The 20,078-nt window shown below is 42.3% G+C and overlaps 1 protein-coding gene across 1 annotated transcript in view; it reads left to right on the plus strand.

The window, feature by feature from the left end:
• Nucleotides 1-7,740: 7,740 nt before the first annotated feature.
• Nucleotides 7,741-20,078, plus strand: part of nkain2 (sodium/potassium transporting ATPase interacting 2) — a 65,554-nt gene continuing 53,216 nt past the window's right edge. The window contains exon 1 of the mRNA XM_076083697.1: nt 7,741-9,201. Within this exon, the coding sequence (XP_075939812.1) occupies nt 9,148-9,201 (54 nt within the window). The 5' untranslated portion in view covers nt 7,741-9,147. The remainder of the gene's footprint in view (nt 9,202-20,078) is intronic.

Raw genomic sequence — 20,078 nt, forward strand, 5'->3', positions numbered from 1 at the left:
GCTGCTAAGTTTATTCATTTGGCTGCTCTGGCTCGTCTCACTCCGTCTGTACTCAGTCCATCTCTAGCCCCGATATCTCTCTCATCTGTGGTCCGTCCTCCGCTCTTTCTCTCTCTGGTGCTCTTTATTTATTTTTTTCTTCGCTCCAATCACTGCGCTCTCTCTGTCTTCATATGCGTCCTGTCTCGTCTCCTTCATTACAACATGAAAGACCAGGGTAGTAAACAGCCTGCCCTATTTGACTAACTTTGGAAATGTCCCGGTTTACTTTGTTTTAATTAGAATATGGATGAACATAGTCTGTCTGAGCATCACCGCACAAGTTACAGCACATATTGTAGCACAGTGTGTGTGTGTGTGTGTGTGTGTGTGTGTGTGTGCATATCAGTCAGCCTTTACAGGATGTACTCGTTGTCTCAGAGGGGAAACTTGTGAGAGGTGAAACCAAGCTGTTCTTCACTGATACAATGGCAAATATCCACTTGGGGATAACTTCCTGGCTGCTATGAACTTGCAAGTTGAGTCTTTGTCTGACAATTCGCAGAAGCAGGCGTGGAAGCATAATACAGATAATTGTGGCTGAAAATAGCATTTATTTTTTTCAGTTCACACTTAAAACGAGGATGTTACTTGCAAATGACACGGTAGTGCAAAATGTAAACCATACTTTGCTTCATTTTCACCTCTTTACTTTAGATTTCATGCGACTTATAAGTGGAGATACAGGTAACAGATGTGGATGTAAGAAAGAACTCTGTCCTTGAGAGTCGTTCGGGAAAAAATAAGAACACTGAAGCTGCAGAAGTTAATGTATAGCATAGAGATTGACCCAGGGCTCGATTCGATAATGGCACTTTAAGCTTTTTTTGTGATTTAAATTATACGTTTAGGCTCCGTTTTTGATAAATATATGACAAACGCATTGAAGTGTATTGAGCTCACGAGAGCTACTGCTGCAATATCCAGGTCTAATAGCACTCACAGTTCTGCCTCCAGCCACACACATGACTGAGTACATGCACTCACATGAGCCCTCGCATGCACGTGCACGTGCACACACACACACACACACACACACACACTTGAAGCCAGCCTATTAAAAAGTAAAAAACGCATTCTGAGACAAGGAGCACAAATAAAACTGATTTAGTGTGTGATTCATTGCATAAATGTCTATATCTGCACGGTAGAGACAAAACACACACACACACACACATTCTGGCTCTGCCTTTGATTTAGCATGGAAACCTTTAGAAGCACTCTATTTACCCATGCTGCTTTTTTTTGTATACTTGCTGAGATTAAGATTCAAATGGATTTCCTAAGGAAGCGGTTGTGTTTAGTGCTGCTGCTGCTGCTTGCTTTGTGTTTTCTGTCGTATTTACACGTCCTTGTTTACCTTAAAGAAGGTGAACTGAATAAAATGTTCAGGGACGTTATTTAAGTGGACGAAGTTCTTTCACTCTGCACAATTTGCAAAGTCAAATATTTAATATATATATGTATATATATTTATATAAATAATTCAATTAAAAAATAAATACTTTTTGGATTCCTGGAAAGAAAAAGGAAAAGGACCATTTGCCTCATAAAGTCTTGTACAAACACAGTTGGTAGCAGCAGAAAACAGTAGGATGCTTATATAATCACTCTAAGCTATGATTATAGGGGCAAAGACACCTTGGCTGTTGGATCTCTTAAAGGCATATGAAATAATTCTAATTGTGAAATTAATTGGTATCATTTCAAGAAGCCTGAAGCAATGCATCACAAGGATTAAAGATTAAATTCCTTAAAATGACACTATAAATGGGATGTTAATGAGACTGCATTATTATTTCAACAGTGTAAATGAAAAGGTAAAATGGTAGAAATGGTATCTTCAGGTACCATGAAGATGTGCAGTGTGTTGCTTGCATGAAGGAGGATTTCAGCTCGTAACTTTTTTTCCCCCATTTGGTAACACAATTGATGCATGAGTAAGAGAATGATGTTGAGCAGTTTTATTTGACCTTGTTACATTTTCATGGATGACACTGAAAAGCTTCTGTGAATTTGGCGTCTTATGAAGTGGCAGCTGTGAATAGAATCTTCGAATTCCCTTCAGTCCGAAGGGCACACATGGTCAGTAACCGTGCGTCTGCACATGGTGAGCGGTGTCGTATAAACCTTTGGATTCCTAACAGCCACATTGTTGTTTATACTGTGCGTCTGCAGAAATTCAGGTTCCATTGTCGGTGGATTTCGTGTCTGAAAACATGAAGGCTGTCAGTGGCACAACTTTCTTAACAAAGAAGACAGTGGTGCTGAAAACTGAGCGCCTTTACGAACCATCTCGCGTGCTGAGCCGACGGCTAAAAGCTGCTCTCTTGCTGCACAAGCACATCAAGAGATTGGGAGTTGTTTGCCAAGACGTTGGTCAGTTTGAACCTCACCCTTCCTTCTGCCACCAGCCCCCTGGCTGCTCCAGGGTCAGCTTCATAATAATGCTAGTTAAATTAATCTATATTGACGTCTCCTCCCTATGCACAACAGCAGAACTCCACACGGCGACTTGTCTGTCTTCTTTCTTTTAGAGTGAATCTGTGTTGTCAGATCTGTCCATACTGTTGATGTGACTGCGCCATCTCCACCTCCTCACCCCAGACGGTGACAGGTGTCTCTATCCATCTGAAATATTATCCTTCATCTTGCTGACACTTAGCTGCAAACAACGAAGCTCTCCGCGGCACGTCTTGACTATGTTTGTCCCGACCTAACAAGCTTAGGTTGGGAATACATAACGTCAGCTGGAGTCAATGCCAGCAATCCAAATATGACTGGTGACAATATTGTCACGTATGTCTTAACACAGGAGGAGCCAAATGCAGGACTGGAGGGAGGCAGGTTGAACTGAACAGAAAGCTATAGCTTTAATAACAAAAGCTGGTAAAACAGCAAAAGGCAGGAAACCAAACGAGGAAGATGAGGGATGGATCCAGGACCGTAGATATCTGCAAAGAAAGGCAGACCACCTGACACTGACATAAGGACTAAATAGACAAGGGGCCAATCAACCAATGACACTCAGGTGTGGTGGAAAGACAGGAAGTAAAACCAAACACACAAGAGGCAGGAAACTTCAAAGTAAAACAGGAAATAAACTAAACAAAAGCCAATACCATAACAAATATATCGCAAAGATGTTGAACTATGGAACTTGTGTCTGGACGCATTCACTTCCTGGAGTCTTGTAGCAAGTCAGTAGAATACTTCACTTATATGCTCTGGACCTTATTATTTTTCCTGGCATAAATCAATCTCTTTCTTATAAAGACATTTTTTTTTTTACTCTGGAGAGCATCGGTGTATTAAAAGGGGAGTGGATGGTGTATTGATGTGGCCACAGTCATGATGTACCATTGGCCTTCACTATACGCAATTGGTATTCAAAATAGTCCACTTTTGAGTCGAACCACTTTTGCATTTTAAAATAGTAAAAAGAATACGATTCATATCTCTAAAGTAACACTTGATCCCGTTGCTTTGTATAAAGTGAAAGTGGTCGCTCTAGCAATGCACCAAGAGAAAATGTTCAGCCTTCTCTTCAGTTCTCCTCAGCTCTAGGGTTTAAGCTCCTTTCAGCTTATTGTTTGGTTTTTACACCCCAAAACTGTTCTGTTCTGATTCAGTATCACAACCCTCATCAGCGCAACGGCCAGTTGTATTCGGCCAAATGAATGCTAATGTGGATCCATGTCTGCTGGATGTGTAAATAAGCAAATGTTTGCTGAGTTCAACATTTCGACTTAAAAGGAGGTATTATGTCACCGTTGAGTTCACAGAGTGTCTCCACTGCGTCAAAGTGGACAAAAAATCTATGAGGACAATTTCAAGAAAAGTAATTTAAAATGCATTAAGATAATGTTTAAGACATTCCTATAATCTCCACTCTTCTGTTTGATAGTTATCTCCCATTGTTACATCTAAAGCCTTCACATGGAGGTGACCTTCTTTCTCATCGGTGCATTACCCTCACCCTTCTTTTCTTTCTCTGTCACTTCGCTTCTCCCTCCATCTCTTTCTGACTCTTGTTTTCACCCTCAGTCATTGTCAAAGTACATCTAAAGTCTGTCAATCCTCAATTTGCTGTGGCGTAAACAGCCGATCTGGTCTACTCTTCCCTGGTGCAATCACTGATATTCCACATTCATGTATAGCCTATTTTCAACTAGATGTGTCTGCAGTTAGATTAGTTTGCAGATAGGACGACGTGTAGGAGGTATAGCATGTCATAAGTGGCAGAAGGTTTGTGTGTTGTACTTGTGTATGTGTGTGCATGTGTGTGTGTGTGTGTGCGTGTGGGCTGAGATAGGCTGGCAGCAGCAGGCATCTGGTGACATCTGGTCCAGACAGATAAAGTAAGAAACACGTACTCACACTCTCAGTATCTGGAGGGAAGTGAAGCCCCTCTCTCTCTCTCTCTCTCTTTCTCTCTCTTTCTCTCTTTCTCTCTATCTTCGTCACTTTTTCTCTCCGTCAAAAACTAATTCAAATTAGCTTTATTGACAGGAAAGCAGCAAATGCTGGCAGAGCAGTCAAATGACTGTACAAAATGTGTCTTTTCTTATATATTTATGAGTGCCTTTGCTGAAACAGCACAAATTACCACTCCAGGTATATTGTTTTTTGAACAGTGTAATATCTCTCTTTACGAGAGACAGTGTTGACTCTTGCTTGTTAAAAACTTTTTGGCCATCATAGATGAAATTGTTTTGAAATGTTGATACAATTTTTTAATTTGAACGTAAACATGTCGACGACAGCTGGACAGCTCCATCTGCTGAGGCAGATCATGTGACTGAGCGGATCTTCTGCTGACATTGTTTTTTGTCAACGGCAGTTTCCAAGTCTGCACTTTCTTTTATCGTATAATTGCTTTTCGTGCTTCTTTTGCATTTGCGGATTTGTGCCTTGATGTGCGGCTGGAGAGCGGATATCATCCATTAATACAAATGACTTAACAAATCAGAAGGACTTAAAAGTTTATAGTCATCAACTTATTTGTTATGAAATTCAATGCGGTGTGCTCCTGATGTTGTGCTCAGCGTCTTAAGGGGAAAATAAGGATTAGAAAAAAGAATATAAAATTACAAACATATTTATGGATTTACCAAATTGGCAGAGTAGCTTTTAAATTAAACTAATATTGGACATGACTGCTTGTAACCAGCTCTGATTACGTATCTTAATACTTCTGTTTACTTATTTCTATGCAAGACACCATTTCTCCATTATTTATCATCTGCAGATTATCTTCATGATTAAAGATTTGATTATTTGATCAATAAAATGTTAGAAATGTTTATTATGAGATCCCAAAGCCCACAAGGTGACATCTTCAAATGTCTTGTTTTGTCCAACCATCAGTCAAAATACAAAGATATTAAGTTAAATATTCACATTTGAGAGTTTGAGAGTCAGTGCTATTTTTATATTGTTAAAATGCAATTAACAATTAATGGCATATCAAAATTGCTGCAGATTAATTTTCCATCATACAGTGATCAATGAATCCACTTGTTTCAGGAGAGACTATATTATCTTTTGAATCCACTCAGAATCCCACAGATTTATACACACAGATGAGATGTGTGATATACCCCCCCCCCCCCCCCCCCCCTGAGCTGACAGACCTCTGACCATCAGGGGCCTCACCCTCAGGTGAACCGGGGCCAAGGTCTCATTGGTCAGAGGCCCCTGGGCACCGGCAAAATTGGCCCGGTCAGTAACATCAGTGAGAGAGCAGATGACGTCTGACAAAGAGAAAATTAGAGAGGGTGACTATTACAAGAAAGAAAGGAGACAAGCAGGAAATTACATAAAAAGAGAGGTGGAAGGATGATGGGGATAAAAATAAATAAATGGAGAAGACGAGTGGAAACATGGGCGGATGGATGGATGACTAAGTAGGTAAGATGATAAATAGAAGAAGGGATGGTTGGATGAATAGGTGGATGCTTTGACACATGGCCCCCGGGGAATCAGCCATTATACACGCCACTGTCACTCAAGATTAGCGGCATAATTAAACTCCTGTCGCACTGCGAGTGGCTTCGAGTGTGTGCGTGTGCGTTTGTGTGTGTGTGTGTATCTGAATGTGTTGTTTTCCTGTGTGTGTGTGGGAGGGGTAGACTATGACAGAGATTGATGGTGAGGGGAAAGCAGGCCATTATGTTGTATAGCTGAAGCAGTGATAGCCTTTACACCTCTGTGTCTGTTTAAACTGCTGGCCATTTCATGGGCGTGGCACAAGTGACCCCACAGCACACACACACACACACACACACACACACACACACACACACACTACTTTTAATCGCTTGTTTCCAGGTGCAGTTCGTTGCTTAATTTGGCTGTTGTCTATAGCCGTGTTGCCTTCATTGTACTCCAGACACTGTGGGAACAACACTGAGCTACTGAGCTAAATGAAGTGTCATTCATAAATGAGGCAGTCACCCTCTGAAGTGTTAACCCAAGGCTCTTTCCAATAATTGATGGAGAGTTGTGAGCAATTTTAATGATACTGCATAACATTTTTAAATATTCTGTCCCTTTCCTCCCCCCCTCAATAATCACCCATAAGAGACTCATTCACTCTAATGGTTGAAGGCCATGTTCTTGAGCAGCTGCACGCCGACCAAAGCCACATCTCTCTCTGTCTATGTTAGTGAGTCTCAGTCAGTGAAAAGAGCCCCGCCGCTCCCCTGCCGAGCGGAACATCAGCCTCATCAAGTCAGCGAGAGGCAGCGGCCACAGGGCCGGAAGTAGGATCTTACAGCCTTCAACATAAAAGAGTCTAAAGACTGAACTATTCTGAAGTCAAGTTTTTTTTTTTAAATGGATGGAAAAATACCTACAAAATAAAAACATTGAAGTTCCACTCTGAACATATCTAGGCAATAATTAACAATAACAAAGCAGAGCAGACACAAATATATATACTTTAATAAAACGTGGTGAAAATATTCCACAAATAACATTTGTGTAGGTTTAGCAGCAGTAAGGTACATTTATTGTCCACTGTACCCCCCTTATTAAACCTCAAGGCCTATGATTTCTACCGAGGTGTCAGCACAATCCAGCACAAATTTGGTGCACAAATGTCGGCCAGACCGATTTGGGCAGTTTAAGATTGCAAGTGCAACAAAGTATTCAAATGTCTAATCTTTTTTTAAACCCAACCAGGAAACCTGACTCGAGTCTGAGGTGCAGAAGTTAATTAAAAAACAAAAGAAAGAAAACCAATCAACAATCAGACCAGCCTGGTCCAAATACGGTCGGACCTAAACAAATAGAGAGCACCACATAATATAGGAACATTGTCTCTGGACAAATTTTCTTTCTCATGTGATGATTATGATCAGAACTGGCAGCAAGTGTGCCAGTTCAGTACCAGAGACCCTGCACGGACCCCAATTAGATTGAATAAAGTCTACTTTAACGTGTATACATATATGTAGATATATATCTATATCTATATATAGATATATATATATATATATATATATATATCTATATATATATATATATATATATATATATATGTATACACGTTATGTATGTCAAAGTAATATTGGAGAGCTGTCCTCCATCACAAGCCAGGGTCTTTCCAAGATGTACTTTTATTTAGAAAATCACAACCAGAACAGCTATGCTGTTGCGTGTTGTTTGACTTGACAGATGGCAGGCGTGAGACGCTCCTCGCGGCTGTGTCTCTCGGTCCGTTGGTCCGTCCCGGTTCCCATTGTCTCCCCTTTTGCACTCCTCGAAGACAACCCCGAGACGATGAAATAAAACTTAGCCGTTCTTCCGTGCTCACATCGCTTTGCGCACGTTACATTTGGAGACTTACCTCGAACTGAAGTCTCACCTTGTGTCTCTCTCCATCCGAGATGTGGACATTGTTTTCTGTCTTTTTTTATTCTAACGGTGTAGAGATGTACTCGCTGTAACGGAGTGGAGGCGGTGCATTTAACCGACCGACGGGCAGGCGGACCGGTGGAGCGGACAAAACGGCGGTTGTGTGTTGTGGAGCTGACGGAGATGAACCGGAGGAGGACTTGTTAACGAGAGCCAACAAGAGACGCAGAAATCCTCTCCCAGCGGCGGGTGACATGCAACATTTTTACTCAAGAAATTAAGGAAAAAAATACTGGATTACAACCGCGCTGTTGGAGATAAATAAATAAATACAAATAAATAAAGAAACGCGGTGTTTTCGTTCCGGTGTGAATGAGAGGATGTTGCCGCTACATGCCCATTAGTTCCCCCGAGAGGAGAGCGGAGGAGAGGAGGCAGCAGGGACCACTTTCACTTGTTTCCTCCACCCTACAACAAAATTAGACTGTTTTAATCAGCCAAATCCAAAGTGGTGCCTAATCGGATTATCCAGCAAAAGAACATTTAATCTGGGATATCCATCCATCTAATATCAGCGTTTCTCCCTTGATTTGACAGGCTTTCAAGTGTTTGTTTGAGTGACTTCTGATTCTGTGACAAGGATGCGACCAGCCGACGTGATTGTAGACTTTATGGTCCAGTAGATGATGATTGGACAAGTAGTCCCTGTTTGGACATAATTGGAGAGTCACTGTAACCCTCGTTTCATTGGTACCGGGTTTATTTGTGTAGACCCACATGATCACAAATCTGACTTAATTCAAAATGCCCCACACCACCTGATTCTTTTTTTGCAGACTACCAAACTGCTCACCAAACTGCCTCCTGCACAACCAAACGCCGGATACATCAAGAAAAATCGGTGGACTTGAATCATCCCCCAAGTGTCCATTTTCCACCTTCCGATCCCTGACCCCTCATGTGTTTTGGGAATCCAGGGGACCACGTTTACCCGTCAGCGACCCGGCCATCTGAATGAAGTAGCAGCCTTTTTATTCCCCTGAGCTCCGGCGAGTACACAGGGGCTGCACTCTGTTCTCCGAGGCCGAGCAGCGAGAGCCTCCACCCGGGCTGCCAGCCAGCCAGACGGTCCTCTGGGGGGGAGGGGGGCTTTTGGGATTTCGAAGGTCCAGCTGGAGGATTTTGGGAGTTTTACCCAGAGTTTCTTCTCCACGTGGATCACTGGAGAGAGAGGAGGAGGACACCATGGGGTGCTGCAGTGGCAGGTGTACCTTGGCCTTCATCTGTGGCATGCAGCTGGTAAGTGTTCATCTTTACTATTGATCCTAGGGGGGGGGGCTGGATGGGCAGATCAATCCGGAGAAAGTAAGGTTGTTTTTTTTGTTGGTAACAGTTCAGCAAAAGACAAGAAAACACACGTCTTTAATGGGTGACGGGACATGGCGCAGGGTATGGGCGCATAGATGGATGGAAAAAAAGATGGATGACTGAAAGGTCACATTTCAGAAGTTAATAGGTGCGTAAAAGGTCACGATACAACCCGGGATCTGGTTTCAGGGACAGACTGACAAATGGTGGATTGAACGGATGAATGGCTGTTGGTGGGAGCTCCGTGCTAAGAGTCCATATAGAGCACTGATGGATGGATGGAGGCTTTGAGTGACAAATTGAAAGGAGGTAAAGGAGGGATGGATGGATAGATGTGTGGGGCAGGTACATGTGATTTATTGGGGGGGGGGGGGGGTACGGATGGAGGGAGGGAGCAATAGAGCTGATATAAACTCATAGAATCAACTCCTTCTGTGTCTCTCTCTCTCTTTACCGTACTCTCCCATCACCCTCTGTGTCAATGGAAACGTAACAGGCAAGACAATAGGGAAGGGTCTGTAGGTGTGTGTGTGTGTGTATGAGGATGTGCAATGGGAAGTGCATTCATTAGTTGAGTTGTGTAAATCCTTCACATCAAAAGGAAAGTCCCATGTAGACCTTTAACAATGATATGAAGCAGCAAATGGCAGGTCAAGAAATGTTTAGCTAAAGCACGATGGATTTTATTAGCAGAGACACTTTCATCCAAAATAAAGTCCAATAAAGTTAATATTCCAAACATGTTAGCACATGATTGGTAATTTACAGAACGTAAGCAACTTTTGCATTCATTTGAAGTTGTGTTTCTGGCCAATGTAAGAATGTATCTTTTGTTTTCCACCACCTCCTGAGGGAAATATTTATTTCGCTGCTAACTTTTGTCGGGATGCTGTTTTAGTGCTGAGCAGGTGCACAGTGGTCGTAGCAGAATTATATCATCGGGAAAAAAAGTTGCGTCCGGAAACAACACTAATCAGAGCGGTGAGAACGAGTTGTGCGCCCGTAGACGTGGACATTTGGCCCGTTATTTGTGGTGTTTTGATTGATATCATAAAAAAAAATCTTTAAATGCAGCAGTAACAGAGGATCTAGAAATGCGTATGGAAACTGAATACATACCGAGGTACAGAATGGGACATTGTTCACACGTGCACTGATGCATAAACATGAGCAAAAGTGCTTGTTTCATAGCATCCTCCGCTCATGGAGTCATGTACAGTGAAGACCTTTTGTCACGTTGAATAGGACACTGTTACAGACGTGACAGCATGCGTGTGTGTTTGTATTCAGTGCATCTAGAAATTCCCTTCGTTTACCAACGTATATGAATGTGTGCTTGTGAAAAGTCCATTGTGCTGTAAAATGGGACATTGCTAATGCACATTTCCATTCTTTCTTTTTTTTTTAAATCCATTTTTTCGGAAACAACAGCCAACATGTGTCTACAGTACAATGCCGATGAGATTGGCTCATGTGCTGCACATACATGAAACACACCATTGTGCTGTGTGTTCCAGTAGGTGACAAAAGAGGGGAGGGTTTTACCAGTGTGTGTGTGTGTGTGTGTGTGTGTGTGTGTGCTGTGAATAAGATGCTGTCACAGTGATAATCATTGAGTCTAATGTGGTGGAACTAATGCTATGCCATAGTCAACAACATGTTTTGCTCTGTTAGCCGTTGTAATAGCGTAGCCAGCTGATAGCACCACCAGCTGAGTGGGAGGTCTTAACATTACAGTATGTTACAGTTCGCCCGTGCACAGTCGGCTCTGTTGTAGTCACAGCCTGATGAGTCTCACATTGTAAGAATGTATTGATAAAGATATTAAGTTATAGTGTCATTGCTGTAGTCACCCACAGGAGACCAAGCTGCCCACATCCCTCTTTGTTAAAGGAAACCTAATTGACCACAAATTAAAAGACGGCCTCGTTTTTCTCTTGCCTCGCAGGGCAGAAGGTAATTCTTTTTGCCATGTAAGCTTCCCACTTAATAGTTGACCTCGCCAAGCAAAACAATGCTGGTCAGCGTGTCTTATGTAGTGGAACTGATGTCTTAATGTTAACACTTAACAGTATTGCTTCATTTGCCGGGTTAATTGGTCGAGATATGCCATGTCACTGTAGCTTTGCAGGGATCAGTGATTCCGGGTCGGAGGTACGTCTGTCTCAGAGCCGACGTCACCGTGTGTCGAGGATAGTCGGTCCCACCAGGTGAGACTGAGCCAGCACGGGATCCAAATGAGAGTAAATGTAGTGTATTCCTGTGTGCTAGGCTTATTAGCTACCTTTAAGCTTACTCGGTTTTTTTTGGGGTGGGGGGGGTCAAACCACAGCTCAATGGACCACATTAGTCCATCACAAATTTCTAAAACCCAAGGTGCATACAAGATATTTAGTTTACTGTCACATAAGAGACAAAAACAAGAAGCAAATCCTCACAGTACAGAAGCAGGAACCAGAGAGCGTGTGGCCTTTTTGCTTTGAAAATGACTTCAACAGTTAGTTGATTATGATTGTTACAGGGTTTGGTTTATTTTTGTCAGCCAATTCATGAGTCATACTAATTGTTTCAGCGACATTTGAAAGGCTGAATCGAGGCGTCTCAGACACGCTGGGAGACGTTGATTGGAGGATTGGCTCAAGTACTGTAATCATGTGATTTGGTCCTCACACTGTGGGATCAAGTGTGGAGCTTTTGTTGAATCAACACGTCTGCTGGCAGTGAAAATAGTGCTAATCCCAAATTAAGAGTTGATTTTTTACAGATTGATAAAATGATTTGTTGAGATTTGGTTTGAAAGCACTGCTTTTACTGAATAACAGTTTACTTTGATGTTAAAAATGTTGACTTAAATATCTGTATAGTCAAGAATATGTTGGCCAAATGGGTAAAGATTTAAATAAGCGCCATTCAGGGGGTCGTTTCAGAATAAATGATCCTCTGATGTGCCTCTTTCCTAATTTTCTATGGGAAAAAGTATTTTTAAGCCCAATGATTAAGACGTTATATGTTGTTTTATTTAATCAGTACAAAACCAAAGAGTAAAAACGACAGGTTGAAGTTTCACATTGCAGCTCCTCGAGTCTTGTTGTCACTGTGACGTTGCCAGCGGAGATTCAAGCTCTGCACCTGGCCAAGAAATAGTCCCACACAGCTAAACCAACAAAATACTATATTTATCCCATTGACATAAGAGTGGTGTATTCTGGTCCACAGTAACTCGTGACTACCAGGTGAATAAGGATATTTACCCAAATGTCCTATTTCCCTATCTCCATTTTGAGAAAAATACATGGAAATGAGTTATTTAAGTCTGAATTAGTTGCGACAGTAATATTATTTTGCCAAAGATGAAACACACGCTGTCTCATAGTGCTGTGAGCGGAAGAGAGATGGAAATTAGAAAGTTGGTACCAAATAAAACAGAGCAAACAGATCAAAGCAGATCAGATGGTGTTTTTACCAATACAATTATACACACACACACACACACACACACACACACAGATACACACATATGCCACTGGTGAGTCACTTTGTGTGGCGATGATTGTGGTCCTCGTTGCTATATCGGTCCACACACCCACCGACCTGTCACAGAGATGATTACTAAATCATCCAATGACGCCAGCTGATGACTTCCTCCATTGGCTGGCTCAGTGGAGCGCGTTGGTTGGTGTTTACGTTGATGGAACGTTAATTATGTTGTTGGTGTGCAAGTTAATTTAATACAGTGAATGGAGCAGAATTACGGCTTTGCGACACGGCGTAATGCAGAATTACGGTGAGATAATGATTCATGGTCCAATGGAATACAAAGGAAACCCAAATGTACAAGTACAACCTTTATATGTAATGTAACAAGGCCTGACATACGGTGTCCATAGGCTATCGGAGAGTGGCAGTACATCCCTGTGATATTTCCACCATTGAGGGACATGATGAATAATTTACCACTTTGGAAGCTGCGACATGAATGCAGAAATGGTATCTCTGCTTGTGCGCCGTGTGTGTTACCCGATTGCAAAAACCGTCGTGTGCAGTCGATCAAACCGAAAGAAGTCAATACTCATTTGAGATGCATTTCAGTGGGAATAAAACAAAAACAAAAAAACACAGATAAATCATTCTCGACATGTTGGATTTTTACCAGGAACAGTTTGGCTTTGCAAATATATGCAAAACGTCAATTCCCTCAACATGAAATGAAATGGAAAAACATCTCCCGGTGAATTTGGTTAATTTCGGTGGATCTGGTTTGCAAATTTTGTCGACTTAAATTAAGATATTGGTTTTGAAAAAAATAACTGAGTTCAGCCCACTCAGTCTGATTCTATTTCAGATCCTATGTCATTTTATGATATTCAGTCACAGTTATTTTGCAATATGCCGGGTGTGCATCATTTTGAAGCTAATCCACTTTGAGGGTGCTTTGAGTTGAAAGCGATGGGAGCTCCTGCACTCTGGCAACAAACACAATCTCTAGACCTCCTTCCTCATTGCCGCGACTCAGTGAGATAAAAAAGGCTTCGCTATCCTTTATGTGCAACTCCGCTTTCAACAAGGGCCACATGCCATGCCAGCTCCGAGTCTATAGATTTTCTGTCGCGTTTTCTTTTTCTCAGTCTCTAATTTGTCAGTTTCTCTTGCTGTCAGGTCTCTCTCTTGCCCACCGTCTCTGTGGATGTCTTTCTTACCTTTTTCATTTCTTTATCTTTCTCCACCCCCCTCTCTCTCTCACTCTCTCCGCTCGGAGGAATGCAGCCATCATACCTTGGCCACTGACACTTGAATGCCGATCCATTTGACGTGTTTCAATAGAGGCAGAAAAAGTAGCTTCTCCCCCCCACTGGTCCTGTTGAGTTGGTTCCATTGTGCCAAATCCGTCCGACAACGTGGATCAGTCCAAGCTGCATTCCTATTGTTCAGGTTGTTCTCTGTGACAAAAACATTATTGTACTATTCTGGCTTTCAGCTGTCAGTAAAATATGACGGTTCTGGCTTTTTGAGAAACTGCTGGTGAATGCAGGTAATGTGTAATGGGATCATGTACAGCAAGTGCTCATTACGTGCATATTTTCCTACAGCCCCATATAAATGTGTCTGATTGTATCTTTTGAAGTTGTGCAGTTGAAAGCAACTCACTGACACCAGATTATTAATAGCCTTTATGAGCTTTTGCTAGTTCATCGTATCTGCAGATGCCCGTAAGGTACAGACAGAGAAACAACAGGCCAATCAGCCTGTGCCAGGAAACTGTAGTCAAAATGCAGCGGTTCAGAAGTAACGTTCCTGCTGCAGGAATTCAATCTGCAAAGCCTGAACGGTGTTATTGACAGTAAACCTCACTGAGAGATGCTCCGTTTATTTCAGGGCAAATGTGGTGCTGTGATATCATCGATCAGACAAATGGATCAGCTCTGTTCAAGCGAACAGATATTTCTAATGACTCTGTCGGAACCTCTGCTTCCTCTCGTACACTAACGCGGATTGAAAGTAGGCTACTTCTTCCTTTCTTTGTTCTCCGCATCGATCTTCCTTCTTTTTGCTCTACTTCTTTGCTAATTAACTTTCTTTAAAACGTCTCATCCTCGAACGTCGAATGATTACACAGTTCTATGTTTAACACGCCAAATAATGCCCGTGCCCAAACGTGTGAGTCGAAAGGCAAAGCCCGACTTCGCACAGCTGTTGACAGCAGTACGCGGCGTGCGCACTCAGGCTGGTCGTCTGCAAAAGTTTCTCTGTGATAGTTGACTTTCATGTTCCTCTAAAAACTATATAAAACATGGATACGATTACACACTAACCACAAGCCCATTTCCAGATGTTCTTCTACTTTAACTGATGCTGTCAAAGATGAACATTTTCTTTTTACATCTGTAATGTCTGTAATGTTGTGATAAATATGACTGTATGAGGGGAAAACCTTGCCCCCGGTCTACATATGACGTTTGGCTGTAATTGTGGCACCACATTTGCTGTGCTGACAACAGCACAGCCCCATTATTCTGCACAATTTGGAGACTTCAAATTCAGTCAATATATTCAGACCAACTTTTGCAGCGGAAAATGGTGCAGCGAGGTGTGTTTTCACGCTGGAATGTGTCCAAAGGGCCGAGCAGGAGGCTGTTAGAGCCTCCTGCTTGATGTTACAGTAGAGTGCTGCTGCTGCTGATGATGACAAGGTCTTTCACAGCACATCTGGAGGTGACTCTCTCTTCACCAATTGATCTCTGATGGCGTGGATAGAGTAACGGATGTGTGTAGTTGTCTATAGGTATTTGAGCCCTACACTTAGCTTCTGGTTTCATATTTAAGTCAATGAGTCGCTGAGGCTTTTGAGACCCTCCTCCTGTCTTACCTACTGGAGCCTGAGCCCCATTAGCATCTGTGCTTCAATGTGTTTTTAAGAGATTTTCTTACGTTAGTCTTTTCTGATCTTTTATCTGTTTCCAAAAGACCACCTCACTTTCCTGTTTGTTTTTTCCTTTGCAAAGCTTTCTCTATAAACTGCAACTTTTGACACTAGATGTTTGTTTTTTTATTTATTGTAAAAACAGCGGGAGTTCTTCTCCTAGTTGAGATTGTAGCGTGTCGTGTAAAAAGCATTCGGTGGCTCACAGAGAGGGTGTAAAAACCATGACACTGTATCAGCTCACGCTGTCATCATAAAACAGTCTGCGAAATTGTGAAAGAGTGGAATCTGTTTTCTTTGAGTGGGGAAAGCTGACTCAATCTATATTCTTCCGCAGCTCAGTGGAGGCTTTAAATTGAACCCTTACACACTTGGATTATTTGTTCTACAGTCTCAGTGATACTGACACGCATATGGAATCGCATCCACTGTGTAGAACGCTCCTGTGCCTATATAACTCAAACAATGTTAATTATCAGTAAAATACAAAGTGCGATTGCAATACTTCATTAGTTTAGACAGACAATGTTTTGTTGTTTTTTTGATGTATGACTTTGTCTTTCACTTCTTTGTTTTCTTCTCCTCGGTTTGCTATTGCGGATAGCTTCTAATGCTACACTACCCATGAGCCTCAGCCACCTACGCTATGGAGAGGAAGCCAGTTTGAGGCCTAAATCAGTAGCAAATTTATACACTTCATTATTAGTCATGATCAAAACATGGCGCCTTAGCTGCTGAAATCACCCACAAATTGACCCAGAATCCGACACTGGATTCAGTTAAGCTGCAGATTGTAAAAATAAGTATACGCCCTTTTTTTTGTCATTGAAGACATTTGACATGTCTCAGTGGGAGAAGGCTATTTTTACTAATCAAGGCTGAATTCTCTGCAGCTGCTTCGCTTTCACGGTCTTGGTATTGTTCTTTGATTCGTTATTTCAACAGCAGGAAGTTTATCCTTTGCAGCAATGGCAGTTATTTCATCTCCGATGCAAGAAACAAAGAGGACATGTATCAAAAGATACATCGATGTATGGCAAAGTTCATAGAGGCTCACTACTCAAAGTGTGACAACATTCGTCCAAAGTTCTTTTCTTTAGCAAACACATTGGTGTCTTCCTGTAGTAGTGTGAGGAAAACCATACAATGAAAATGGCATAAAGGCTGAGTGAGAGGAAAGTGAGGCGACGACATGCAACAAAGGGTCGCGCACTGGCTTTGGAGCGAGCGATACCTCCGGCCGCTTGTGTGTCTGCTGAGCTGCCAAGATGCGTATCGTACGGTGCTGGAAGCCGACCTTGTGCGTGACCACCGCTGATGGATGAGCTGATGGTGTTTGGCCGAATACTGCTGCCTCAATATTGACACGCAGGCAGACAGGCAGCTTGACACGGAGGGCGCGCAGGCAGACATACAGACAGACACTTGCTTTTCTCTCCGTTTTATTTTAATAGACATCAAACTGCGCTGGTGCTCGCTTGCTCCCCTCAAGGTGAAACGCTCCCCCATTGTTCTGTGAGAACGCACATCCTGTTGATGCAGTTGTTGCTATTGTTGTTTTGTTGCCGTGAATCCTGATATTCCGCCTGCGCAGTCGTTTTGATCTTATCACATCAAAGGAGTGCTTGAATTATAATGGCCACAGCAACTGCGAAGCAATGCCTCGAGCTTCATTACACATAATTATGAGACGGAGATGGGGCTGGTGTCAGATGAACACTTCCTATGAGGAAGGAAAAAACAACCATATTTTCAGGGTGACACTGATATTCTGTTGAGCGTAATGGATTTTTGGGGGGAAAGCTGCTCAGCACAGAAAAGGTTATCGACACTAAATATTTAGCTGGAAAATGCAAGAAGAGAGATAAGGCTTTTTCGCTGGGAGCAGTGATTACATTTTATTTCTACTTACGGTCTAACCGTCCTCCCATCAGCAGTAAACTTGCCCATGATAAAACATCTTCTTATACGGCCTATAATTATAATACTATGTTTAATTACACAGCATCTTTTAAAAGCGACAGATAAAGCAGCAGACATGTAATGCAGACATAAAACTGGGAACATAAAAGACCCAACTCCAAACAAATGGGTCTTGAGCTGCTTCATAAAAGTGTCCACAGTGTCCAGAGATCTTAAAATCCAATAGGAGGGAGCTCAAAAGTTCAGGAGCCACAACCTCAAAGGCACAGTCTCCTCTCGTCTGGAGCCTGGAGCGAGGACCAACCAACAAACCCTGATCAGAGGACCTCAGAGAGCTGCTGCCGACGGAGCAGCTATAGGCAGTCGACAGACCCTGCAGGGCTCGAACTGTGACCACAAGAATCTTGAACTAGATTCTAAATTTAAGGGGAGTAAAGAAATCCAAATGGTGGTCACAGGAGACCTTTTGGAGGACTTTGGTCAAAAGTTTGGCAGCAGCATTTTGGACCACTTATAGGCGATTTGGAGAAGTCTAAAGCTTCAAGACTTAAATTCTCTTTTCGCCTGCCTTAGCAAAAGCTAAGGCAGGCGAAAAGAGGATTTTAGATGTCAAGACATAACTTGGGCCCAGGCTTATTGAAGGTGGACTGACCATTACTAAGGTGGGCAAGCCATTGTCATTTTAGTGACAGCAGAAATCCTGCAGAACCAATATAGTGCATCGTTACGAGAAAAGGATGCACGTCTAAGACAGCTGAAAGCTACTCGACAGCCATACTTTTGCAGGAGTCACATGGTTTCTGATGGTGTCTAAAAAGATTTTAGGATGATGTCGACTACAAGGTTCTAAGAAGGTATTTCTGAAGTCTGGTTTAGCCGTATGCTAACTTGTCACCACTAATGCTATACGCTCTAGATTTTATAGCGGGATTATGTCATCGAGCCCTGATTTCAGGCCAGTTTAACGGTTTGACTCCACAATTTAGTTCTGTATAGTTCACAGGTTTTCAGCAATTATTTTCTAACATGTATGATTTGTTTTGAAACAAATGTCAGCTGGACTTAAAAATCCATTAAAAGTAATGATGGGTGGATTTCCACAAATGCTTAGCTCGGCATCGGGTACGTTTAAAAGAGCGATTACTGTCATTTTATCCAGGAGGACGAATTGATCAGAGGAGCTGATCTAGCCTTAATAACAGCCACTTTATCCAGGACTGATTAAGAGATTGTACTTGAGAATCCACATTGCTATTAGACATCAATAAGGAGCCATTATAAAAAAACACATTGCTTCAGAGAGATGAATAAAATATCCAAATTAAAAGAAAAGTCAAATAGAACAAAATTGTGATCTAAAATAATAATAATATTCACTATTTCTTTTTTCTCTTTTGGTTTCTTATTCTTGTCGCTCTGTATCATCGTTGCCCTTTCTCTCTGCGTCTCTCCATTATTCCTCCCAGATTTGTTCTTTCTTTAACTCTCTCTTTTCGCTGCTCTGCACAGTATCCGTCTCTCTCGGGCCCATTGGAGTTGCTCAGGGAGCTGTGAAAACGAGGTATGTGTTTCTTTGCATCTGCGTCCTGAAGGGAGTGCCCGTGTGTTCACATGCGGAAGGTGGTGGAGCGTTAAGTCTCGCTGTAGAAGCCCTTCGACTGGGACAAGCAGCTAAGGGAGGAAGGAGGGAGGGAAGAATGGACGGTTGGGTAGACATATTCATAAAGGATGGATGAATGTCTGTGCACCGATCGATATTGGGATGGAGGGATTGAGATTTGGATGAATGGACGGAGAGAAGGCCGGGTGGGGAGATGAGTTGGGGAGGAGCAGACGATAACAAGAAAGGATGGATCGATGATGGATAGATACCCAAGACGTATGGATAAACAGATGACTAATGGAGGAACGGGTCGTTTAACACTGCAAAGTTATCAGTAATGACCGTAGATGGCAGACAGTGGAGGGAGCCAAATATGTTGGGTGTTGACTCTGTGACAGTGGAGTAAATAATGTGTACGTGCTGCAGTCTGACGAGAGACAGTGGTTTCAGGCCTAGATAAACCTTTCAGCTGACCTTCAAAAGACCATTAAGCTACATAAGAGCAGGAGTCCAAAAGGCTGATTAGCAAGCTTACCTGCTAACCCCTTCAAATAGCGTTTCACGTATCAGTGCCCTCTGAGGTTTGGGTTAAAAAGGAATAGTTCGGCCAAAAGAACTCACCTGCCCAGGCGCTCTGTGGTCCCTGAAAAAGTTTTCAATGATAGCCGTTAAAGCAGAGCGGATCAAACAAAAATTTAAAGCATAAGGCCCGAACGAAAGATGCAACGCAACAATGCTGTGTTTTGCGATAGTTTAGTGAAAGTAGTTCTTTGGGGGATTTCCATTAGCTCACTAATGGATACCAGACACTTGGATAACACTACACAGGAATTCTCTCAAAGTTTTCTGACTGTTTTATAACCT

This window comes from Anarhichas minor, unplaced genomic scaffold (genome assembly GCF_050575085.1).
Source record: "Anarhichas minor isolate MPS153535 unplaced genomic scaffold, ASM5057508v1 ptg000136l, whole genome shotgun sequence".
Lineage (NCBI taxonomy): Eukaryota > Metazoa > Chordata > Actinopteri > Perciformes > Anarhichadidae > Anarhichas > Anarhichas minor.